This window comes from Trypanosoma brucei, chromosome 9 (genome assembly GCF_000210295.1).
Source record: "Trypanosoma brucei gambiense DAL972 chromosome 9, complete sequence".
In the NCBI taxonomy this organism is placed as follows: domain Eukaryota; phylum Euglenozoa; class Kinetoplastea; order Trypanosomatida; family Trypanosomatidae; genus Trypanosoma; species Trypanosoma brucei.
The window spans coordinates 1288295-1313158 of record NC_026742.1 but is presented as its reverse complement, the minus strand read 5'-3'; the positions used below and the strand labels follow the sequence as shown (position 1 = coordinate 1313158).

The 24864-nt window shown below is 45.5% G+C and overlaps 12 protein-coding genes across 12 annotated transcripts; all 12 read left to right on the top strand.

Annotated features, from left to right (window-relative positions):
- Positions 1 to 297: 297 nt before the first annotated feature.
- Positions 298 to 7038, top strand: TbgDal_IX6060 (DNA polymerase epsilon catalytic subunit,putative; the record flags this gene model as incomplete). Its single annotated transcript, XM_011778494.1, has 1 exon — positions 298 to 7038. One exon carries the CDS (start codon positions 298 to 300, stop codon positions 7036 to 7038), a length of 6741 nt encoding a protein of 2246 aa, XP_011776796.1.
- A 396-nt stretch (positions 7039 to 7434) lies between these two features.
- On the top strand, positions 7435 to 7779 carry TbgDal_IX6050 (hypothetical protein, conserved; the record flags this gene model as incomplete). The annotated part of the gene is made up of 1 exon (XM_011778493.1): positions 7435 to 7779. The coding sequence occupies one exon, from the start codon at positions 7435 to 7437 to the stop codon at positions 7777 to 7779; it is 345 nt and encodes a 114-aa protein (XP_011776795.1).
- A 351-nt stretch (positions 7780 to 8130) lies between these two features.
- On the top strand, positions 8131 to 9810 carry TbgDal_IX6040 (hypothetical protein, conserved; the record flags this gene model as incomplete). The annotated part of the gene is made up of 1 exon (XM_011778492.1): positions 8131 to 9810. The coding sequence occupies one exon, from the start codon at positions 8131 to 8133 to the stop codon at positions 9808 to 9810; it is 1680 nt and encodes a 559-aa protein (XP_011776794.1).
- Positions 9811 to 10563: 753 nt separating this feature from the next.
- On the top strand, positions 10564 to 11655 carry TbgDal_IX6030 (hypothetical protein, conserved; the record flags this gene model as incomplete). The annotated part of the gene is made up of 1 exon (XM_011778491.1): positions 10564 to 11655. One exon carries the CDS (start codon positions 10564 to 10566, stop codon positions 11653 to 11655), a length of 1092 nt encoding a protein of 363 aa, XP_011776793.1.
- Positions 11656 to 12161: 506 nt separating this feature from the next.
- On the top strand, positions 12162 to 12611 carry TbgDal_IX6020 (hypothetical protein, conserved; the record flags this gene model as incomplete). The annotated part of the gene is made up of 1 exon (XM_011778490.1): positions 12162 to 12611. The coding sequence occupies one exon, from the start codon at positions 12162 to 12164 to the stop codon at positions 12609 to 12611; it is 450 nt and encodes a 149-aa protein (XP_011776792.1).
- A 748-nt stretch (positions 12612 to 13359) lies between these two features.
- Positions 13360 to 13983, top strand: TbgDal_IX6010 (hypothetical protein, conserved; the record flags this gene model as incomplete). The annotated part of the gene is made up of 1 exon (XM_011778489.1): positions 13360 to 13983. One exon carries the CDS (start codon positions 13360 to 13362, stop codon positions 13981 to 13983), a length of 624 nt encoding a protein of 207 aa, XP_011776791.1.
- A 1412-nt stretch (positions 13984 to 15395) lies between these two features.
- On the top strand, positions 15396 to 16874 carry TbgDal_IX6000 (amino acid transporter, putative; the record flags this gene model as incomplete). The annotated part of the gene is made up of 1 exon (XM_011778488.1): positions 15396 to 16874. One exon carries the CDS (start codon positions 15396 to 15398, stop codon positions 16872 to 16874), a length of 1479 nt encoding a protein of 492 aa, XP_011776790.1.
- Positions 16875 to 16911: 37 nt separating this feature from the next.
- On the top strand, positions 16912 to 17217 carry TbgDal_IX5990 (hypothetical protein, unlikely; the record flags this gene model as incomplete). Its single annotated transcript, XM_011778487.1, has 1 exon — positions 16912 to 17217. One exon carries the CDS (start codon positions 16912 to 16914, stop codon positions 17215 to 17217), a length of 306 nt encoding a protein of 101 aa, XP_011776789.1.
- Positions 17218 to 17291: 74 nt separating this feature from the next.
- TbgDal_IX5980 (hypothetical protein, unlikely) lies at positions 17292 to 17591 on the top strand (the record flags this gene model as incomplete). The annotated part of the gene is made up of 1 exon (XM_011778486.1): positions 17292 to 17591. One exon carries the CDS (start codon positions 17292 to 17294, stop codon positions 17589 to 17591), a length of 300 nt encoding a protein of 99 aa, XP_011776788.1.
- Positions 17592 to 18068: 477 nt separating this feature from the next.
- Positions 18069 to 19022, top strand: TbgDal_IX5970 (mitochondrial carrier protein, putative; the record flags this gene model as incomplete). The annotated part of the gene is made up of 1 exon (XM_011778485.1): positions 18069 to 19022. One exon carries the CDS (start codon positions 18069 to 18071, stop codon positions 19020 to 19022), a length of 954 nt encoding a protein of 317 aa, XP_011776787.1.
- Positions 19023 to 20235: 1213 nt separating this feature from the next.
- TbgDal_IX5960 (hypothetical protein, conserved) lies at positions 20236 to 20811 on the top strand (the record flags this gene model as incomplete). Its single annotated transcript, XM_011778484.1, has 1 exon — positions 20236 to 20811. One exon carries the CDS (start codon positions 20236 to 20238, stop codon positions 20809 to 20811), a length of 576 nt encoding a protein of 191 aa, XP_011776786.1.
- A 750-nt stretch (positions 20812 to 21561) lies between these two features.
- TbgDal_IX5950 (zinc finger protein, predicted) lies at positions 21562 to 21939 on the top strand (the record flags this gene model as incomplete). The annotated part of the gene is made up of 1 exon (XM_011778483.1): positions 21562 to 21939. The coding sequence occupies one exon, from the start codon at positions 21562 to 21564 to the stop codon at positions 21937 to 21939; it is 378 nt and encodes a 125-aa protein (XP_011776785.1).
- Positions 21940 to 24864: the final 2925 nt, after the last annotated feature.

The window sequence follows — 24864 nt, the reverse complement described above, 5'->3', positions numbered from 1 at the left end:
CGGTCGCACATCACTGTGCGGGGGGTTCTTTAAAGGAGTCATCACCTTTGATTTTTTTGTTTTCTGCGGTTTCGTTCAACTAACTCTCACTGTCCTGTGTTCACGACCCATTTAACCATTTCAACTGGTTCGTCCATCCATAGATAGACAATCCCTCACTTTTTTCCACCTCAACTTCCCCCCCTCGATACAAAAATTCTTGAACGAAAGGTGTGGGCTTTGCCGGACAATCTGCAGCTCTTCCAAAATACTTACCTCTTTCTTTTTTTGTTTTTCTTGTTCTTGGCACCGCTATTAATGAATTGTAGCGTACAAATGCCACCCCCACAGGATGAGTGGCCGATTATGGAGAGTGGCACCCGGACCGGTTGGCTGTTTAATTATCACCCAACAAGTGTTGCAGCACCGGAGTCCGCTTTTGATCGGCATGGTGGCTCAGGCGTACGCGCTGCGCTGGTTCTTCTATTCACAGATCACGAGCGTGAAGTATTTCAGGTAAATTTGTTTTACAATCCCTACATATTTGTCTCCGCAGTTGAGGGTCACGAGCATGAGGTAGAGCTCGGCATGATGTCACTGTTTGGACCGCAATTGATCTGTCATATCGAAATTGTGGAGAAAGAAGACCTTGACCTCATTAACCATTTGAGCGGCCGCAAGCGCCTGTACCTGAAGGTTTCCTTCTCTAATGTGCAGGACCTTACTACCGTTCGTGGTCGTTTAGAGAAGATAGTGAAACGAAACGCATCGATGGGCGCAAGCAATACGCTGCTCAACCCACTTGACAGGTCGATCGGAGACGTGATGGCCAAAACATTTGAGGATGACCCTATTAATAGTACCACCGCATCAGAAAGGTGGTTTGACTGGGTTCACGAAATACGGGAATATGACGTGAAGTACAGCATGCGTGTGGGGATTGACCTTGGTGTTTTTGTGGGATTATGGTATGACGTCAAAGTTCACGAAGGGGAAACGCAGCTGATCCGCTGTGATCTTAATGCATACGCACCGGCTATGCCACGCGTGTGTGCGTTTGATATCGAAACAACAAAAGCACCACTAAAGTTCCCACAACCTGAGGTGGATCAAATTTACATGATTTCGTATGTGCTTGACGGGCGTGGGTATCTGATCGTCAACCGCGAAATTGTGGCCACAGATATTCATCAGTTCGAATACACGCCCAAGCCCGAGTATGAAGGGATATTTGATACCTTTAATGAACCAGATGAAAAGGCATTGCTGCAACGTTTCTACAGTGAGATGCGTCTATACCAGCCAACTGTGTATGTTACGTATAACGGAGACTATTTCGACTTTCCTTTCATCCACGCACGCTCATTATTCCACCATCTAAGCATGCGAGAAGAACTGGGCTTTTCGCAGAACTCTGAGGGGGCGTTTGTAGCTAACAAATTAGTGCATTTGGATTGCTTTTACTGGGTGAAGCGGGACAGCTACCTCCCGCAAGGTAGTCAAGGTCTGAAGGCGGTAACGAAATACAAACTGGGATATGAGCCAATAGAAGTCGATCCGGAGGATATGTTGCCACTTGCACAAAGCAACCCACAACAGATGGCGTCGTACTCTGTCTCCGACGCCTTGTCAACATGGTTTCTTTACCAAAAGTACGTTCATCCTTTTATTTACTCACTATCCACGATAATTCCCATGGCCCCGGATGACGTGCTTCGGAAGGGCTCTGGTGGTCTTTGCGAGTCGTTGCTCATGGTGCAAGCGTATGCAAATAACGTTATTTTTCCCAACAAGAAGGAGATTAAATTGGAAAGATTTTTCAACGGTCACCTGATTGATAGTGAAACATACATCGGTGGCCGGGTTGAGGCTCTTCGTAGTGGTGTTTACCGCAGTGATATTCCCATACATTTTCAAATGAGTGCTGACATGTATCAAAAGCTCATCGACGATCTCGACGACGCGCTGCGATTCTCATTAGAAGTGGAAAACAGTGTAAAGATGAATGAAGTGACAAATTACGAGGAAATCCGTGATAGCATCAAAGCTAGACTTGAAGTTCTACGTGATCGACCATCTCAGTATGCCACGCCCATCATATACCATCTGGACGTCGGTGCAATGTACCCGAACATTATTCTCACAAATAGGTTGCAACCTTACGCCATTCCGAAGGCTGAGGTGTGCGCGGGATGTTGTTTCAATTCTCCGACGAACGAACACTTCTGCAAAAGGACTATGGCGTGGAAATGGAAGGGTGAATTCCTTACAGCGGGTCGCCATGAGTATCAACGTGTCAAGGCGCAGCTGGAGAACGAGTCTTTTGCGGAATCGGTTATTCAGCAGGCCAACCTATCAGCTGTCCAAAAGAAAACGTACGGCAACCGCAAAGACAATGTTTTGGAGGGAACTGCGTACGAAAAGAAGAAGCGCCCCTTCGCGAAACGACAGAACGATGTCAAGAGCGACTACAGGCACGAGAACAACTTTCAGCGCCAGGAGGCGCGGAATGCACTGCTGCATAAGGAGTTCCAAAAGGATCAAGATGGCTCCGGTAGCGATGAGGATGAGGATGCAGGTGGCCCTAAGGCGTATTACAAATTACAGGAGTCCACAAAGTTTAACATGCTCAAGAAGCGCCTTGCTGAGTACAGCAGGAAGGCTTACGGCAAAATCCACGAATCCCGTGAGATCATGCGGAGCGACGTTGTTTGTCAGCGCGAAAACTCCTTCTACGTGGACACAGTGCGTCTGTTTAGAGACCGCAGATACGAGTACAAAGCGGCCCTCAAAACGTGGAAGAAGAGGTTGGACAATGCCAAAGACACCGAAGAAATCAAGCTTTGCAAAAGTCGTTGTGTGCAAATGGAGTCCCTCCAGCTAGCTCACAAGTGCATTCTGAACTCATTCTATGGCTATGTAATGCGCAAAGGGAGCCGCTGGTACAGCATGGAAATGGCTGGCATTGTCACATACCTCGGTGCCACGCTGATTCAAATGGCGCGTGCGCTAGTACAACAGATTGGAGTCACCCTTGAATTGGATACGGATGGCATTTGGTGCTGCCTTCCGAACACCTTCCCAGAGAACTTTACCTTCACAACAACCAACCCATCGACACCAAAGGTGACTATTTCCTACCCCTGTATTGTGCTCAACAAAATGGTGCATGACGGATATACAAACCATCAGTACCAAACTTGCGTTGGACCCGGTTTGTACGAACGCCGTAGCGAGTGCTCCATATATTTTGAAGTTGATGGGCCCTATCTAGCAATGATGCTCCCAGCGAGTAGGGAGGAGGGGAAAGGTATTAAGAAACGTTACGCTGTGTTTGACCCGGACGGCCGACTTGCTGATTTGAAGGGGTTCGAGCTCAAGCGACGTGGGGAGTTGATGCTTATAAAGGATTTTCAATCGCAGGTGTTTCGTCGCTTCTTGGACGGCACTACCCTGGTTGAATCGTATGCCTCAGCGGCCGTTGCAGCTAACGTCGCACTCGACATGTTGTACTCCAAGGGCGAGGGCTACGACCCAGAGGAGATTCTTGAGAAGCTGTCGGAGAGCAGCAACATGACTCGACGTCTGTCAGAATATCCTGACTCGCAGAAGTCCCTTGCACTGACAACAGCTCGACGTATTGGAGACTTCCTTGGTCCACAGATGGTTAAAGATAAGGGACTTGCTTGCCAATTCGTGATCTCGCGTCTTCCCAGCGGCCGCCCAGTTACTGAGCGGGCGATTCCACTCACTATTTTCCGGGCAGATCCTGCCATTCGCACACACTTCTTACGCAAATGGACGGGTGACAACTCCATATCCGCTAATGTAGACCTTCAACATTTGCTTGACTGGGATTATTACATTGCTCGCTACAACGCATGCGTGCAGAAAATTATAACGATTCCTGCCGCGCTACAGCAGGTCCCCAACCCAGTCCCACGAGTGCCGTACCCGGACTGGCTTCAGAAGCGTGTTCAACAACTGAACTCAAGATTCAAGCAAACGACGCTGACAAATATGTTCGTCAAGGCTAAACCAGGTGACGGTGGTGTGCCTGATGTGGAGGATCTTGTTACGGGCGATGGGGTGGCCCCCTCATCCGGTGGAGAGAAAGATGTGCGTCGTAAGAAGAATGGTTCTGCAGGGGTGGTTAACGGCGATGTTTACTACCTTCAAGAAAGCGAAGGTACTGACTCGGACGTTGCTAGTATCGTTAATGTGTCTGACGATGAGGGATACCGCCTTTTGCGTGAGGCAGAGTTACGTGAAATTGAGGATGTTGAAATGCTAAAGTCCAAGTATTTTGCACCGAACAGCAACCACCCTATGGATGCCGCTTTCTTCGCAGATGCACGTGTGGGGGCTTGGTTGAAGCTGCAGAAGCAAGCGTGGACACGTCGCGCTACGTTACGCCGACAAATGATGAAAGAAAGTGAGTCACTCACTGCGGATGGACAGCCAACTAGCAGCCACTTCATTGATGTGAAAACTAAAGCACTATCAACAACCTGGCATATCATGGAAATACGAACGGACAAAGCTGACGACGGTACGGTGGCGGTCATCGCAGCTCTGGATAAAACCCTCTACACCTTCCGGTGCCTTGTTCCACGGCGCATTGTTGTTGATGCCGATCATAATGCATTTTTACCCTCCGCGAAACCTGTTACCAATGCTCTTGTTTTACCTCGAAGTCGAAGCTCGACAAACCTGTTGCATGTTGATTTACCTCCGGGTCGAGAGGGCGAAAGAATGCTGAATGGATTACTCACAGGACGAGAGGATGTCCACATGGTTTATGAGGATCATATTACACGAGCTGAGGTGATGATTGAAAAAATCGGGTGCTGTGCGAACGTTTTGGTTGACGATTATCTGCGAAACGCGAGGCAGAGACCATATGCAAGAGGGACTTTTAGCATAGATGAACTTACGAGTGTCCCCACCGGAAACTACCTCCAAAATTCGTCTAACCGTTTTGTATTTCTTTTTCACGTCGGTTCCGACACCCGCGGCATAATTGGGCTTGTGAACCACTTCGATCATACTGCTTTCGTAGCTATAATTCAACCAGCCTCGGCGCCTGCCCCAACAATAAATTGGAGAACATTGTTCTTTGAGGCAGCACAGTCTCTCAACAGTACTGAGGTTCCGCTGGATGTGACGTGGGAGGTCGTCGCAGATACCGAAAGTGCGTGGCGACTCGTCTATCGCTCACTAAATGGAGTGATGGAAGGAGGGGGCTCACCGTTGTTTGCTGTCCTTGAAAGTAGTATCACTACGACGCAACTTATTGAACAACGTTGCCTTCCGTCAGCACTCCCATATCTCCGTATCCTTGGTGCAGCGGAGGATGAACGCCTGCTTTCTGATCCATTCCGGTGGACACGGTTACTCGCACGGAGGCTGCTGCAGCGCTATTGTGCATCTCTACTTTGGGTAGAGGAGCGCATCTCATTTAGTCGCCTCTCCCGTATCCCTCTATGCAATCTGATGCAAGACACGAGTGTCCATGCTTGGGATGTGCTCTTCACGAGAGCACTGCATGCTCGTGCCCATGTCTTATGGAACTCGCGTGATGTATCTATCGCCTTCGATTCCATAGAGGAGCGACCGCGGCAGGTTGTCATGCCCGGTGGTTACCTTTCGTGGGGCGTTGAGTTTAGTTTGGCGCGGCTCGATGTGGTCGCCGTGCTGTTCTCACAGTTGATTCAAGAAGGCGATGACCCTAATGCCCATGCTCTGTGCAACCAAGGTGTAACCACACACTTTAACATACTGCGAGATCTCGTCTCGGATTTGTTGGGTCAAGTGCGAACCAACGCTGTAGCAGATGTTCTTCTCGCCAGCTTCTCTCGGTGGATTCGGGACCCCGTTTCATCATGTTACGAGCCGCGGCTGTTAGAGTTGGTGAGTACGCTGGCACACCGTGCACTGACAACTGTCTTATTTAGCCTTGCGAAGCTTGGTGGTCGTACGGTGAAGGTAGATGGTGACTCCATCGTTGTTCTGACTCCGAAGCACACCATTCAAGATACGGTGAGCTTCGCACGATTCATGGTGGATTCCTTGAAGGACCAACCGATGCTCCTCCTCTTGTCCCTGAAACCGATTCGTTACTGGTGCCCGTTTGTCATTCTTGACAAGCGGGACTACGTATTTTTGTATGTCACAAGCGAAGGATGCAAATCTCTAAAAGAGAAAGATCAGGTGGTATTAGACGAGATGCTAGTTGAGTACTCCTTCACCATATGGAGTAAGCTGCCAAAAAAGGTTAGGGACATCTTATTGGTTCGAATAGAGGGGACCTTGCGCGCGATAGCGTTGGAGCGGGAGAGCGTGCTTGTCGAGGTTCAAGAGGATCCAACAGTCGTGTTGGCGACAAAAAATGAACAAATTCTTACGAGGATAGTTGGCGTTTACAAGAAGTTGGTTGAAGGAAAACTTCACACCGAACTTATTGAAGAGGTTCACGACCTCACGGAGCGGAAGGATCTCCATGAAAAGGGGGTCCCAGCTGGCGAGACAACTCTAACAGGTGCTGCGGTCGCACTGGAGTACACAAAGGTGGTTTGTCGACTATTGGAACTGTTCCCCAACGACGGGGTTTTGGGAAAGGTACGAAATAACTGTCTGAGGCTGTGTGGGGTGAGTCCCTTCTCTCCACTGGCACAGATTACTGCTGATGCAGACACCGATTGCCACCAGCTGATGTTTCAATGTAGCTTTTGTAATGCAGATGTTCTTCTTGATCTGAGCATCCGGGAGAAACGAATGCGCTGCAATGGATGCAGTGCCCCCATATTCGCCTCCGCCGTCGAGTCTTACCTCGTACGCAAAGTAAACACACTGGTAATGAGCTATACAAACCAGGACTTTGTTTGTGGTAAGTGTCACGAGGTCACGGCAAACTCTATCAATCAAACATGTTGTGGGCCTCTCGTGGGAAAGGCAAAGCCAATCCACACTCAGCTTCAGGCGCTCAAAAAAGTCGCTGTCATTCAGGGGTTTGCGTGGTTGGAGGAGTGTGTTGAAACAGCGCTTCAATTCAGCTAACCTTCATGATAGAGGGAGCTTTCACAAACTGGCGGTAACACATAGAGATCGTAATCGAAATATAGAACGGGTATTTCTATAGGGGAAAATATTTGAATACAAGATGATACTTGCAGGAGGAAGTGCCAGAGAGCCGCAAATTTTTCTTGTCAACCGGAGCAACGCTTATGGAGAGGAAACACACGCGAATGCTTGTAAAAAGGTGGTCGTGTTTTTGCCGTCCCATAATAGTAGCTACTAGCACTATATCTTTCCCTTCTTCTGATCTTCTTTCTCCCGTGCACGCGCAAGGTAGCGACTTCCGGACACTGCCTCACGGCAGCAGTCAAAAACACGTGGGGTGTGTCTATATGTTGGCGTGAAGGAGAAACTTTCCCATCTATAGCAACCCCCTTTATGCTCACTATCACCGCTCTTCTTCTTCTGCGGCCACGGCATATTATGTTTACTCCCCCACCACTGGCTAGACGTCCGGGCATCTTTCGCTGCCGGGTGTGCAGCAACACGTGGACTTCCTCTCATGTGTGGGTTACGAGGACTACACAGCGCGTGTACCAAGGGGAGTCCTGTGAAGAGTGTGGGACAACGACGAAACCGTACTACATTGGACGCCCGGAGGAAACGATTTTTAATCGTACGCGAACACCTCACCCGGTCAAACCGGGGGCATCGACTAGTAGACACGGAAAGAAGCTACGACATATACGATACGATAAGAGGGTTCAAAGGGGACGGAAATAACAGATGAAGGTGTACCAGGAACAGAAGTACGCCAACAGCCGACGCTTCCTGCAGGACCCCCTCTTGATCGTTGACCTCTGTTGTGCAAAATCAGGAACCAACCCACACGAACTTGTATTCATCATGCTGAATCCTTATTGAGATGCGTTTTGTCTCCGTGCAAATCTGTCTGTGAAAAAAAAGTTATACATAACCACGAGCGGTCATTCTTTTGAATCCTTCTTCAATGAATGAGACTGTGACCTACGGAAGATAACGGTCCACATATCCGACTTCTCACTTTTGATCTTTCCCTTTTCCCTTTTTGCTTTCTATTGGTCGCCCTAGGAAAGTTAAAGAACATCTCTTTAAATGTCTGTGTTACGTCTTCCAAAAGATGAGCTTGATGCCCAGGTATACCGATATCTGAGAGAGTCGAACTACATCGAAGCTGCGGATGCTTTGAAAGCAAGTAATCCCTCAGTGGAAAAGGCGGGCCGGGGTCTGAAGTTCTCGGCTCTCATTGCTGCACCGAAGAATATTCGAGATAAAACTGACAGTGATGATGATGAGCCCGTGCGTAAACCAGCTAAGAGATCACCAAAGGTTGCTCCCAAGAAACCTATGCCAGAGTCTGACAGTGATGATGATGATGAGCCCGTGCGTAAACCAGTGAAAGCATCACCAAAGGTTGCTCCCAAGAAACCTATGCCAGAGTCTGACAGTGATGATGATGAGCCCGTGCGTAAACCAGTGAAAGCATCACCAAAGGTTGCTCCCAAGAAACCTATGCCAGAGTCTGACAGTGATGATGATGAGCCCGTGCGTAAACCAGTGAAAGCATCACCAAAGGTTGCTCCCAAGAAGCCTATGCCAGAGTCTGACAGTGATGATGATGAGCCCGTGCGTAAACCAGCTAAGAGATCACCAAAGGTTGCTCCCAAGAAACCTATGCCAGAGTCTGACAGTGATGATGATGATGAGCCCGTGCGTAAACCAGTGAAAGCATCACCAAAGGTTGCTCCCAAGAAACCTATGCCAGAGTCTGACAGTGATGATGATGAGCCCGTGCGTAAACCAGCTAAGAGGTCACCAAAGGTTGCTCCCAAGAAGCCTATGCCAGAGTCTGACAGTGATGATGATGAGCCCGTGCGTAAACCAGCTAAGAGGTCACCAAAGGTTGCTCCCAAGAAACCTATGCCAGAGTCTGACAGTGATGATGATGAGCCCGTGCGTAAACCAGCTAAGAGATCACCAAAGGTTGCTCCCAAGAAACCTATGCCAGAGTCTGACAGTGATGATGATGAGCCCGTGCGTAAACCAGTGAAAGCATCACCAAAGGTTGCTCCCAAGAAACCTATGCCAGAGTCTGACAGTGATGATGATGAGCCCGTGCGTAAACCAGTGAAAGCATCACCAAAGGTTGCTCCCAAGAAACCTATGCCAGAGTCTGACAGTGATGATGATGAGCCCGTGCGTAAACCAGCTAAGAGGTCACCAAAGGTTGCTCCCAAGAAACCTATGCCAGAGTCTGACAGTGATGGAGAAGAGGTGCCGCAGAATGCCAATGGTAAGCGATCCATTGGTGATGACGAGGAGGGGGAAGACGAGCCTGTTCGAAAGTTTATTCGAAATGAAAATGGAAACGGACGGGGTCGCGGCCGAGGCCGTGATTTCGGTGATCGTGGAGGCCGCGGCTTTGGGGACCGTGGAGGCCGTGGTTTTGGGGATCGTGGAGGCCGCGGTTTTGGTGATCGTGGAGGCCGTGGTTTTGGTGATCGTGGAGGCCGTGGTTTTGGGGACCGTGGAGGCCGCGGTTTTGGGGATCGTGGAGGCCGTGGCTTTGGGGATCGTGGAGGCCGTGGCTTTGGGGACCGTGGAGGCCGTGGCTTTGGGGATCGTGGAGGCCGTGGCTTTGGGGACCGTGGAGGCCGTGGCTTTGGGGACCGTGGAGGCCGTGGCTTTGGGGATCGTGGAGGCCGTGGCTTTGGTCGGCCATCTCCTTCTTTCGACAATAACCGTAATACCACAAGGTTCGATGACAGCGATTAAAGCGAAAAAGAGCAATCACCTTAACTGTGAATTAATTGAAGTATGTTTTAAGTATTAAAGAAGTTTTTTTCCGTGTTGAACGGCCGGGGAGTGCTCACACAGCTCACGCGACCTCACGATCTACATATGTTCCTCAACCGCTTGTCTGTCAGGATTTTGGACCTTCTGATCTGTTGCAATAATTACACACTCTTTCTTTTTTACACCCACATTTTTGGCAATGTCTCGATGTGTAGCGGCAATAATGAGTAAATGATAAGCGGCGGATAAGTAATTTAATAGGTAGTCATGCGCTGAAGTGGACAGAAGCTGTTATGCCGTAAGTAAACGATGTTCACATCGAATTTGAACGAGAGGATGGGTTGCGAAATTGGTACCTTTGCGGCAGTGACAATTTGGGGAAGCCTTCAAGTTCGTTTCCGTAGGTTTATCGGCGCATGTGGTACAGCAAACCATCAGTCTCTATTTCATCTTGTTCTATTGGTTGATTAGTGTAGGGGATGGGAGTAGCAGAGAAGTTGGTGCTTCGTAAGGGAGGAAATATTTTGTAAGGGCTTTTTTAGGGGGTAGAATGCGTCTTTAAAAAGAAGGTACCTTCTTTGGGCACACCAACTGAGTGCAGCTTCTTCTCTTGATTCCTACCTTTCTCTTGTTGAAGTTTGTCTCGGACGCACCATTTCTAACCCCAACTCTCCTCTACATTTTACTTTATTAACACGTGCTGGGCATATCGGGTTTCGTTTTTGAAGTCATATGCAAGGCGCCAATTTAAAAGTGCTCCCCTCCACGCGTGCAGCCGCCAAGGAGTTGGTGGACCCACTCGACATCACCAATGTTGGCTGGTCAACACTGGAGCCAAAGTTTGACGAGTTGATGCAGTTAATGGATGCGCCATCTAGTGGCATCAACGCTCTTGCGGCCAGGTCGGCGCATCGCGAAAAGGTGGGTGCGGTCATTGAGCAGCTGCTGACGCGCGCACAGGATGAAAGCAGACGGTTGCTTGTGGAGGGAAACGGAGAGGCAGCAGCGGAGGCAGGCGTGAAAACGCTTCGCTTGAAGGAGAGGTTCTATGGAAAGGGAAGCGTAAAGCTTGTGCCAGCGCACTTCCATCTTGCTCGAACGAACCAGTTTTTGAAACGTTACGGGAATGCGGAGGAAATATTATCCCTTGCGCACTTTATTATCCTTAAGAATCCAGATGAAGCAGATGCGACCATAAAAGCGGAACTCCACCAGACATTTGGACTACTGTATGCCGCGGACAATAAACTAGATGTTTCTGTTAAGCACCTAACCTGCGCCACGTATTATCTAAGTGTAATGAATGGCCCAGAGCATGTACTGACAACCTTTGCTTATTTTGACTTGGCCAATGTTTTTGCCACCAAGGCGTGCATGGAGGCGGCGATGGCACTTTACGATACGGTGAAGAACATCTGGCTGAAACACTTACGTCGAGTACTCAAAGACATTGTTGATGAAACGATGGCAGCTAAGCTCGTTAAGCGTTATGACGATGATGAAGTCACACATGAGGTCGGCCACGCCTCAGCACGGGCATTTGGAAAGGAAAATCTCGCCGATGTATCCAAAATGTTGTTTGGTATTTTTAGCATTCAGAAAGAGCGCCTCACCATCTCACATCCAACGACAGCACGAGCGCAATTTTTACTGGGTTTGTATCTTTTGTGGGTGAATAAAAACGATGAGGCAGCAGAACACCTTCTTTCAGCTCGCACAACATCACAGAAATTTTATGGTGAAAGACATCCAATTGTGCAGGACATCGAGGACTGGTGTATTTGGTTTGAGATACCCTTCAGAGGTGTTGCCGCGGAGCAGTAGGATTTCCTGCTGTGCGCACCCGACTAGCCACAGCAATGCCCACATGCAATTTAAGCGTTCCTACGAACCCTTTGGACGCTGGGGAAGTCCAGTGGGTGTCAAGGAGGGGCGGTGCACCGCATGTTTATTAGATTCGAGTGGTGATGAAGTACGAGAAGTAAGGGGGGGAGGGGAGGAACAACATCTTTTCCCCTAAAATGTTGTAGACGCCTTTGTCATTTTTGTTTGTAATATATTGATTTTGGTCATCGACGCAATTTTTATTTGATCACCCCCACGGCGCCCCCTGGCGGCATCTACGCGCTGTCGCTTTTCTAATGAGAAGCACACTCTCCCTGCTCCTTTCCCTTTCCTTTTCCTTCTCCTCCCTCTCCATTCTCCAACTTCGATTAACTAATCGTAGTTGCCTTTGGGAAGCTCACCTCCTCCCACTTATCGTAATTGGAGCTATAGGAGCATACGAAGGCAGGGGTTGGTTCAACAATTGAAGCACTGAGGTGCTGGCGATGACGGACCGTTTAACGGCAGAGGATGTCTTCTATGAGCTTTCCACCATACGAGATCCAGAAAGGCCGGATTGCACGTTGGCTGATCTTGACGTTGTAGCAATGAACCGCTGCCGTGTCGAATATATTGAAAGTTCGGCTGATTTTCAATCGTTGCGCGGGCAGGGGTGCAACGATAGCGGAAAACCAAGTGTTGTTGTGAAAGTTATCTTACAACCCACTGTGCCTCACTGTAGTCTCATGGAGTTTATATGTTTATGTGTTTATGTAAGGCTTCGGGAGGTGTTTTCCCTGTCAAATAATGCAAAGTTCGACATTACGCTTGTGGATGGCTCTCACGTGCGGCAGCGTGAATTAGAAAAACAGGTTGCAGACAAGGAGAGACTGGCGGCAGCAATGGAGGACAAGGCGCTTCTACAGGAAGTTGAGAAGCATATTAATTGTGAGTGAACTCTTCTCTTCCTCCTTCCCTTCATTCGTATTAGCACATATGCCGTTCCACGCCTTCGGTGGAACTGTGGAAAGTAGAAACACCAAATTTACTTTGTCTGATTTGAAAACTCCTTTTTGGGCACAGTGAAAACCTTGCTTAGCCTTATTTATTGGAGCGGGAGCGATAACAGTAAAGTCTTCGCACCCCTTGTGCCAATATATCGTGTGCGAGGGGAGAGGCACGTTGGCATCGCATCGCAAAAAAAAGAAAAAACACTGGCATCCTCTTGGGCCGATATTCCCATTGGGGAAAATCGTTAAGAGGCATGAAGCTCGCCGGTTGCGGCAATTATTACCCTCACAAAATTACTTACTTAAGAACTGGGACATGTTAAAAGGGCGTTCGGACTGAAAGTCGTGTTGTCGTTTGTTATTTACCTACTTCACGGTGTGCGTGCATGTTGGGTATGTTGTTTTCCATGGACTTCTGTTAGCTACAATATTCTTCTTCCATGCCTGTTTGCCGCTGTCATTGCTTTAGTGCTCGTCACGCCTTACTTTGTTTCATTTTTGGATTCTACTTCCCTCCACCGGTTCCCTCACTTCGCTTGTACTAAAGAGTACGTCGCATTTCTTTTTATTCAGTATCTACGGCAACGGAGGTTTAACTTGAATATAAGGGAGATTTACGACTTTTTTCCCTCTTCTAGGACGCAGCCGCATAGAAACAAAAGAATATATAGTAGTAAGCAGAGGAGTGGTGTAAATGTCTGTTAATCAACTGCAGGACCTTCACTTTCAACTCAAGTATGTTGTGAAACAGTTCAATAAAAACTCGACGCGATGTGAGAAGGAACAGAAGGCTGAATTGGGTAAGTGTAAAAAGGCAATGGCGAAGGGCAACATGGATATAGCGCGTATTTTTGCTGAAAACAGCATTCGAAAGAGGAACGAGTCCCTGAGCCACCTCCGCCTCGCCTCGCGTATGGATGCCGTTGTCTCGCGCCTCGATACAGCCATCAAGATGAACAAAGTAACAAGAGGGATGAGTCAGATGGTACATGGAATGGACAAGGTTGTTCAGTCCATGAACCCAGAGAAGATATCAGAACTCATGGAGAAATTTGAGAAACAATTTGAAACAATGGATGTTGCATCTGAATACATGGAAACCGCAATAGGGCAAACAACGTCTACCAGCATGCCGGAGGATGAGGTATCTTTACTCCTGTTGCAGGTGGCTGAAGAGGAAGGTCTGGCCGTTAAGGAGGAGTTATTCAATAAGGCAAAGCTTCCGCAGCAGCAACCCGTGGCGCCAGAGGCAACTAAATCAGCTGAACCGGATCTTGATGAGCTGAGTGCACGACTTGACATGTTAAGGGGTAAATAATGTGGGAAATTGTTTTGCATAATAATGTTCTTTTGTGAACTTTTCACAAATTCGAGAGTGGAGCAAGCACATTGATGCGTTATGTCAGTTGTTGTGGATTCTTTAACCTTGTCAGTTGCCGTGATAAGGTGTGTGCGTATCTGTTTTTTCGCGCTGCCCACCAATTGCTAGAAACGCGTATCAATGTACATGTGAGTAAATGGATATATGTTTCTCTACGTACCCCTCTGCGCGCAGTTATTAGCTATGTGGCCACACCGCGGTTATTTCTCACCATTTTAAAAAACTACATGCTTAAAGGGAAAATTTTGGTCCGTAGAATATGAGGGTATCCACCGCCTGAACTTACGCCTCAATTTTTGCTCCGCGGCCTGTCATTTTCCTTTCCCGCTCACCTCCCGCATTTGCTTCCATATTTTAATTACTCTTTGTTTTTGCTTTGCTGCAGCGCTATACAATCTTGGTGCTTCATTTTGCGCTGAAAGGAAACAAGGGAACGATAATGGATGAGAAAAAAGGGGGAATGAGTTTTTCTTTTTTGGAGAATTCGTTTACGTTGTTTGTTCAAGTGCGGGGAAGGACCTGCTCAATCTTTCCGTGGGGTTGAAGTAGTGGTATTGCTGTATTTTAGTCAAGCAATCCTATATGCGAGGTTATTCTGATTGGTGTAGGTATACCTGGTGCGCGCGCTCATGTGTTTGAAGCAATTCTTTTTTACGTGTGCGAAGTGGGACTTCTTTTTTTTTTTTAGTTTCGATATAGCTACTTGAGAATGGGGTGCGAGGTGTACAACCTTTAGGGCTGTGCCATTGTTTGAGCAAAATACTCAGGATTCGACGCTAACTATAAATATGTATTAATTTATTTTTCAATTAGGGTGAGCGATTGCTAGATTACGGGGTCATAAAAATCCAGTGGGTTCAGCTCATGCGGAAATGAGCATAATGCAAAGGGAATCACCGTTTCGAATGAAATACACCCGTATGTTTACCCCCTTTCTTAAAGGATTGTTTCCCACCGCCTTAACAAATAAGCGAATTCATTATGGTATCTTTCCCGTTTGACGTTCATTTCACTACTGGGTTGCTTCGTTGACACTGTTGAGTGTTTAGGAGGTGATTTGGCGCCCTTTATTGAGCTATGTCTGATGAAGACGGTTTTGTAGCGTAGCACACCGGCTGGCTGCTGCGGGGTGAAGGTGTCATGATATGCGAAACCCTTTGCTCGAAAGTATGTTGCTTGTCATAGGAGCAAAGGGTTAAATATTTGATTACCTTTGTTTGTTTTTAATTTGCTCGGTGTCTTCTTTTCGCTTTTTGCTAGATCGTCATTGTCCAACCCACTTCTTTTTCTGTTTCTGTTTTTCCTTTTTGGTGTTCGGCAGTAGTGCGGAAGCGAGGCGTGTCTATTAGATGCACATGTCTAATGTCACCGACGAGAGGATGATGGCCACCGAATTTAGGAGGGAGCTACTTCCAGAGGTTCGTTTCCAGAACCCCAACCAAAATACTGAAAGTCAACCCCGCGCAGCGTTAACGACGCTTACACTTCTGGGTGTCATGTATACTGCATGCATTAGTGGTGGTTATGGCTTGGAGGAGTCCGTGAGCGCTGGCGGTCCCCTTTTGACCATTATATTTCTTTGTCTGATACCAATCTTCTGGGGTATCCCGGTTTCTCTATGTGTTGCGGAGCTGTCATGCGCAATTCCCTCTAATGCTGGGCCTATTATGTGGGTGAACGTTACGTTTAAGCCGTGGCTCTGCTTCTCAACTATTTTGTGGACGGCTATGCTCAATTTCGTTGATAACAGCTTATATCCGACAATCCTCGCGGATTATTGCGCTACGCTGCTTGGCATCTCAGCGTTCTCGAAGTCTCTAGTCAAACTAGGGTTTCTTTGGTTTTGCGCTTTCATCAACATATTGGGAGTGCACGTGGTGGGGAAAATGAGCGTCCTTGTGATGGCATTGACACTTATACCGTTTGTGTTAATTTTCTTCATCCAGATCCCTGAAGGCTTTGACTGGACTCGCATTAGGACAGTGCCGCAAAGTATCGATTGGCCTCTGTTCATTCCCGTCGTCGCGTGGAACTTCTCTGGCTTCGAGAGCGCCGGCAACGTCATTGAAGAGGTTACCAATCCGCAAAAAACATTCGCACGGGCCCTCGTTCTGATGATATTCGCAGCCCTCGCGACTTACATACCACCAGTGCTCGTTGGAGCAAGTGCAGAGGGAGTGCGTGACATACCATTTGATCAATGGGGCGTCGGTTTTTGGGTCCGCGTGGCTCATGCTGTTGGAGGCTACAAAATGGCGGTAATCATGATGGTTGGGGGCGCCGCCTCGACATTCGGCCTCATGGCAACGCAACTAACGACAACCTCACGGTCACTAGCAGGAATGGGGACCCTCAATGCCTTTCCTTTCGTTTCTTCCTGGCTTTCAAGGTATAACAGGAATTTGGGGACTCCAATCAACGCTATCGTCACCAACACGGTGATTACCTCGATTCTGTCGGTTTGTCTAACCTTCACGGTGTTGGTACAGATTGACCAGGTGTTATACTCCTTGCGATTGATTTCTATCCTCTTCGCCTTTCTCAAACTACGTCTCAAAAGACCCACCTTGGAGCGACCTTACCGTGTACCCGGCGGCTTGTGGGGTGAAGCGATTTGTGGAATTGTTCCCATAGCGTTCAGTGTGACCCTTATTGTGGCATCAATGTGTGCAAGCCTCAAGATAGCTTTGGTTACCGTTATTATAGTTTGGGGAACGATTTTGGTTTCCATCATTTGGACACACTTTTTCCGGCGGGATGGGTTCGAAGGTTCGATAGTGGAGATTCTAGAGGATGCTGACATGCAAGCTTATGAGTCTCTCAAATGAGGTGGGATTGAAAACAGTACAATGTTCACTTTTGTAAATGCAGCTTGAACCAACACCGTGGGTAGGGAGATATCTCACATCATTCCGAGGTACCCATCACTACTCTTCACAGAGTGGGAAATTTCCCGTCTCATTCTCGTTCTCATTTTATGCGTACGCATTTGAGAAGATAACTCTAGCGTCCACAAAGACACCAACGCAGATGCAGATGAAAACGGGAGGAACTCACTCGACAGAGGGACACCGGATCATCGGCACCCACGCCACTCGGATGGATTACGTCCGCATCCATGGTGTTTTCACTCGTTACACCAAACAAGGACTTGACCCAAAATATCGTTAATTACTTGGTTGATCGGGATGATGATTCGCGTCGTACCCGTTTTGAGCGTTTGATTTGCGGGACTGGTTATTTCAATGTCGCCCAATGCCACTACTTACTTTACTATTGCGGGTTGGTGTGATATCGTATGGTGTGCTTCCTTCAACCACTTTAAAGAGGAGATTATCTCAACCACCAGAGAAGGCGGTACCGCTGGCGGGGAAGTCTCGAGAAAGCGCCGCACACTTCATGAGGTTTTCGTATTCCATTCATTCTTCCCCATGACATGCCGGCGTTGGCAAGTGACATGGTTTGGAAGGACTGAATTAATATGGACGGGTTTGCCGCTCCGAATCGTGCCCAATACACTTTCTGTCTCCGGCCGTGTTGGGTGAGCGCCTTCTGCGTAATCAACCTCGTCATCAATTCTGTCCTGTGTGTGTGTGCCGTTGTTTTTCGTTTGTTTTTTTTTTTCACCCATGAGGGAATGTGGTGTACGTTTTAGCGTAAAGTTAAGCTGTGGTAAGCACAGCTGCCGGATTTGGCGGTACCCGTTGCCAAAATCTTTTCAGCACGTAATTCAGTCGTAAAGACAAGTAGAGAAGAATGATGCTGCACCGGCGCACCTTCCCCGCCGTCGCCAGGTTTTTTTGCCAATAAGGTTTGCGGTATCTTCACTATTCTTTAAACGTTTCGCTTCCACCCCTTCGCATATCTTCGGTATATGGCCACATACGAGTCCAATATCACTACCTTTGAAAACGTTTATAAAGAAACAAAGAAATAGGAAACCGCTTGCATCATAAAAGACGGACCGGGTCACGATTTGAGGAATATAAAAAAGTGCAAAAAAAACAGAAGGAAGGTAAATAATGAGCGCAAAGAACAAAACTTGGGACGCACGTTACGCCAACCCCGACATCCCTCACAACAACAGCTACTATCTGAAATGCATAGGTGGGGGCGTCCTCTCCTGTGGCCTAACGCACACCGCCGTATGTCCCCTCGATGTTGTGAAATGTAATATGCAAGTGAACCCGGAGAAGTTCAGGGGTATTGGAAGCGGCTTTAAGGTGCTGGCCGCGGAGGATGGTTTCGGTGCTAAAGGTATTTGGAAGGGTTGGTTGCCTACCCTCATTGGTTACTCAATGCAAGGTGCTTGCAAATTTGGTCTCTATGAAGTGTTCAAAGATTTCTACGCCAACCTCGCCGGTCAGAAGGCTGCCAAGGAGTATGAAGGACTTATTTGGTTGGCAGGTTCTGCAAGTGCCGAATTCTTTGCTGACGTGGCGCTATGCCCGATGGAAATGGTGAAAGTGAAGGTGCAAACTTCCCCAAGTGGAACCTTCCCGACATCCCTTGGAGCTGCAGTTGCCACCATGCGGGCGGACCCAGCTGCTGGGTTTCCCTTCAAGTCTCTTGTGCCCCTGTGGTCCCGTCAGATTCCCTACACAATGGCGAAGTTTTTCTTTTTTGAGAAGGTGGTGCGGTTTTTTTACAGCAACGTCTTCACAAAACCCAAGGAGGAGTACAGCAAGGGTACGCAGCTCAGCATAACTTTTGCTTCTGGCTACATTGCGGGTATTGTTTGTGCCATTGTCTCACATCCGGCCGATATGCTCGTGTCTGCCCGCGGTAAAGCCTCTAATGTGGGAAAGTCGTACGGCCAAATCGCCAATGAAATTGGTTATGGAAACCTCTGCACGAAAGGGCTGATGGCACGTATTATAATGATCGGCACGCTGACAGGTTTGCAGTGGTGGATTTACGACACATACAAAAGTACACTTGGTCTTGGCACAAGTGGTGGTTCCGGAAAGAAGTAATTTTGTTTGAGACGCGCCTTCCAGGGCCCTCCTTTTTTCTTTACTCGTTTTTCTTCTTTATCTCTCAGCGGTCGACCTCTCCCCTCAATTTCTCGACCATGTGCTCACTTGGTTTCCTCACTTTCTTTTTTGTTTTGTTTTGAGGCCTCTCCCTGTACGGATGAAAAGTTGAAAAAAAAAAAAGAAGAAGAGGGGGAGGGGTACCACTCAATAGGCAATGATTTAAGGAGGGCAAATAGGGAAGGGAAGAAGATCAAAGCTGATCGTACGGCAAGATGTATGCCAGTTTCTTTTTTCCTTTCTTGTTTTCTTTATCTGTGTTTGGCATTCATGTCTCTGTATGTTTTTTTTTAATTTTGTTGATGGTCGGAGTTTCTGCTAGATAGAGGAGTATATTACTGAAAGGAAGGAGAAGGCCAAGGATAACATGTAAGGAGGATGAACGGGTGACGGGTTCGTGTGTTTCTATTATATACATTTACGTGTTATAATATTTATTGTTATCATTAGTTCTCGTTAGTTTCTTATCTTTTTTTTTTTTAGGGGTGTACCTTTGTTCACTGAAGAGCCGCTCTTCTCTTCATCCGCCGTGCGGCGTTTAGAGACACTGAGGAAAGATGTGAGATGGGGGTGGAAAGACGATCGCCCGTTGTATTGTGACGATATGGTCCTTTTTATTTTGTTGTTTCTTTCCGTTCGTTTTAAAATAGTAATAGATCAAATCGGAGAGAAGGAGAGGGAGAAAAGAAAAATAAGAAAAAAGAGGGTCATTGTAGAGTGTGAGGTGGAGGGATCTCGGGCCCAATTGTTAGGATTTGTGACCCGCTATTCGGGCTGGACTCTGGCGTGACGTGGGCGAAGCAAAAACAAACAAACAAACTTTCAAACATAAATAAATATATAATCGTTTATTATTGATTTAACTTTAAATGTGGACGCTCGTGGCGCTTCTGCCCACGAGGCAAATGTGTTGACACAAACACTAATGCTGCAACACGTGTAGTTGATGCGATGTTTTTTTTTTTAATTATCTGAGTTTCCATTCCTCCAAGTTGGTGAAGGTCGTAGAAGGAAGTGAACGAAGGTAACACTTTGCACACTTGTGTCACCGTAAAGGGGACCACACATAAACGCGTCTCTACAGACATACACGTACACACACACACACACACACACACGAAAAAAAAAAAAAGGATAAGTGAATTAATGTAAAATGAGGGAACCCCCCACTACGATGAGCGAGACTGAGCGCTACACAGTGTGGTGTGAGCAGGTTCGAGCGCTTTTCACCCGTGAACCCTGTGGCGCGGTTGAAGATGCAGCGGATAGCAACAATGACGACGCTTACTTCCCGGAGTGCTTCTACATGCGAATGTTGGGAGCTTTAAAGAAATGTGGTGGTGATGGCGTAGCGGTTGAAAGAAGTAGACGGAGTAGCATAAGCAGTGACAGTTGCTTTTCATCCGTCTCTCAACAACGCAACCGCGTCGATGAGGATGTTTTAGCGTCCCGCCTCGCCTCGAAGTTGGAGGCCCATGCCCGAGTTCTCAGCCGCCAGCGCCAGCGCCAGCAGCAAAAGCGGCAGGAGGAGGCGGCAACGGTGCGGCGCACGGCTACGCGACTGCCATTCCGGGATTGCGCCGTGGAAGCGAAGGTTGCTGCAATAAATGAAGATTTGCACGATGCGCTACTTTACGTGCGCCAGCGGAATATGTTGTCAAACCAACTTCGACGCCAACTTGAGGAAACGCGGCGGCTTCTTGTTATGCAAGTGCCTTCGTCATCATAACCAATCGTATTGGCTGTTTTTTTTTTTTTAAGCATTGTTCTCCCTGCCACCCGACACCCGCAAAGTGCTATAACTTTTTTGGTCCCCTTTGGAGGCTTGTCGCGAGAGGCTGCTAAAACACTTCGGTACTCCCATTTATCTTTTTTTTGGGGGGGGGGGGAAACTGTAGTCAAAAGTCCCCCCAAAATGGAGAGAGTGGGTAGTTGGTGTATGCTCTTATTTTCCCTCATTTGTATATTTGTTTGTTGGGGTGTGTGTGTTTGTGTGTGTGTGTGTGTGTGATGGGGAGAAGGGTTGTTTGTTGTTTCATGCAATGTCTCGAGATTCCCATGCTTCCTTTATCCACTTTCTTTATGTATATGTATCTGTGTTATGCTCGGTACTCTTATATTACGGAATGTCATTCCACTACCTTATTTCTTTCATTTTCGACGGCGTTGAAGTTCAACCGCAAGGGGAAAAGAAAGAGCGCGACATTGCTGCAATACTACATTTGACTGAAGGACATTTCTGTAGTACGTGGACGAGCCATTCCTGATTCGAGGGGATAAAAAAGAGATCAACTGGTATATATATATATATATATATATATATATTCATATCTTTCGTTGGGGCGTTTACTTACAAAAGACGCTTCATCAAGAGCAACTTCCAAAAGGAGCAAACGGGCAAGAAGGAGAGTTCTCCCGACAGCATCATAAACATCAACAACAAGTAAAGCAAAGCAAAGCGAAACAGAAACCCAGTAACATGATCTTCCCCAGTGCAGCAGAACCTCAGCCGACACAACCGTTCTTTCTTGCGGCACCCATGATGTATAACCCGCTTCCCCCAACCCCACCACAAACATCTCCAGTCGTTCCTCAATGCGTTTACATGTGGGCTGCGGTTCCCGTCCCGCCGGTGGTTCGGCCGCTTATGATGCCTAACAATAATCTGTCGACTACTGTTCTACTCCTTGGGACGAGTGGTGATGGTTACACGAAGGAGGCTTCAGTGGAACCGGCAGCAGGGAATTCGAAGGTGTCTCCGTCTTCCCTTTGCAGACATCATTTAAGAAGTCGTTGCAACCGCCGCAACTGTCGATTCTCTCATGGTGAGGACCCTAATGAGTGGGTAGCCAAGTGATGTGGAAAAAAAAAAAGTAAAAAAAAAAAGAAAGAAAGAAGAAGAAGAAGAAGGAAAAAAAACATTTCTTCACATGAAGGCCCTTGGCAAAGAGAAAGAGAAAGAGAAAGAGACAATGCAAAAAAAAAAAAGGCAAAATGGTTCATGCTTCAAGTACATATGATGATGTGAAAGTCAGTTCATTTTTTTTTACTTTTTTTTTCGTTACTTCACTATTTTTACTTTTTTTGTTTTGTTTTGTTCCATTTATGAAGATGGTATAGTAAAAAGGAGAGAATCACAATGATAATCATAGCCGTTTGAGAGGTGTGGCATGTTAGAAATAAAAAAAGAAAAAAGGGAGGAGGAAAAGTAAAAAAAAAAAAGAGTTAAATGGAAAGAAGAGCGAAAAAAAAAATTGACGAACTGAGACGAGCAGTTTGAGAGAATTTTTAAAAAAAAAAAAGAAACGGGAAAGGAAAAAATGAAGGAAAATTATGTGAATATATTTTAAAATACTGTGGCGTGCCCCTGTTGTTAATTTTTTTTTCCTTGCTGGTTTTTTAGTGGCATTTTTATTTGATAGTGCGAAGTAATGGGCTCACCATCGAACGATGATCTATCCAGGTGGTAAAAAAAAAAAGAAAAACAACAACAACCAAACAGGATTAGTTTAAAGGGGAAAAAATATATAAAGGAAAATGTGCAGTAATGCCACAAATAGGGAAGGATTAAAAACAAATGTATAGAAGAAGAAGAAGAAAGGAGGGGAAAAAATTAGAAACTGAGAGGAAATAAAATTTTAAAAAAACGCGAGAAAGCTAAAAGCAGATGACCCTTTTTTTAAAAAAAAAAAGGAGGGGCAAAGGTACTATGAAATAAAATACAGACTGGAAAAATAGCGAGTGAAGCGAAGTGGGGGTAGAGTAAATTCAGCAGCATAATTATACGCAAAATAAACATATATTCCGCTCGTATTTATTTATCCTACACAAAGACTTATTTGAAAAGAATACACAAGAGTAATTTTTTTAAAAAAAAAGAAGTCACCGTTTATTAGTGTGTAGAGATGAAGCATTGAGGCGGTCTCCTTCCGTCATTCCTGCTTCTTTTTTTTTCGCTTCTGAAGATTTTGGAACTTTATTCCCAGAGAACTCTTGGCTCCTTTTTCTTTTTTCCATTTCGTCTGTTTTGTTTTCGCGCGTGCACGCATTAAAATTTTTTTTTCTTTTATATTATTTTTCTGCTGTTTTCTTTTCTTCCCCCCTCCTTTTTGGTCATATGTATATTTGTATATACCTATATATATATATATATAAATATATTCACTATATACTTTTATATCTTTGTGCTTATTTATTGACAGTGGTGTTAGTGACGTCTCCTTTAGTACGTGGTTTCCTTTTTTTTTTAATTTCTTTGTTACGAATTTATTTATTTTGTTGCATTTCTTTTCCTTTCCTTTCCCCTTCTTTGTTTTTTTTTAAATCTCTTGTTTCTTATTTATTTATTTATTTTTTTTACGCTGTTTGTATTCATTAAACTTTCATTAATGAATACAAATGGTGAAAAGAAGGAAATGGGAGAAGGAAAGTAAAATGAGGAATTGCGTGTGGCAAAACAAAATCAAATAAAGAAATAAAGAAAAGGGGGGAAAAAAAAGGAATCATGGGGAAGTTATATTAAATTTGCTTTTTTGTTTTGTTTTGTTTTCTTCTTTTCTTTTCTTTTTCTTTTTCTTTTCTTTTTATTGCAACCCCTTTTATTACCATCTATTCCATTATGGATGAACTGTGGGGCGATTTTGTTTTTTTTTTCTTCTTTCTTCTCTTTACAAAGTGAGAAGAAAATTATTGTTTATTTTTGATTATTGTGAGAATAAATAAAAAAAAGGAAAAATGAATAGTGCTACGTATTTATATATTTTTTATTCTATACTTCCAGTGCTAGTGGTACCTATCTTTTTTTTTTAAGAAAAAAAAGATTCATTTTTTTTTTTTCTTTGGTTATAAATGTCTTGACTTCGTTTGCGGTTTCTTTCAACTTTTTTTTTTTGATTTCTTTTCCTCTTTTTAAAGGTAACGGACACGGTAACCGTTAGAGAGGGAAAAGAAAAAGAATGTAACAAAGAAATGTAAAACAAAGCAACGAATAAAATGGAGGAAAAACAAAAAAAAAGTCGAAAAAAAAAAGAGAAGAACGTAATAATTTTGCTGAAGTCACAACTGAATATGATGGTGGTTGCTTTTATTGCCACAGTTATTTTTGTCATTATGTTTATTTTTGTACTGGTTTTATATTTATGTATGCTGTGTATAAATTCTACACGCGTATTGCTCGGTCCTCTTTTCCCTTTTTTTTTTTGTCTTTCAGCTTGAATCAACAATTTATTTTTGTTTAATTTATACTCCCTCGTCCCTTTTTATTCTCCTCTTCTTCCACTAGTTCTCATTTTTTTTTTCAAAAACAAAAAAATTAATCTGTTTCTTTTCTTTTCTTTTCTTTTTTTTGTTTTTTTTTGCTTCTCAGCGCACACGAGCACGCATTTAAATTTTCAAGTGAATGATTTTTAAAGCAGGAGAAAAAGGAAAAACAATCTCCATTCATCTATTTATTTATTGCGGTTTCTTCCTTTTTAAAAAAAAAAAAAATTTTTTTTCCTTCCCTCAATGCGTTCCAACTTTTCGTTAGTTGTAACATTGGCGCTGTTTTGTCCACTGCACACGGTATCCAAATGCTCAAGCACATATTTACATATATATATATATATATTTTTATTTATTTGTATATATATATATATATTTATTTATTTATTTGTATATATATATATATGTATGACAAAAGAAAGAGATATGTATATTATGTCTGGGAAAAATATTGCATGAAGGAACTGGAACTTACACAAGCTGGTGGAAACAAAAAAAAGGGGGAAAAAAAGAAGGAAAA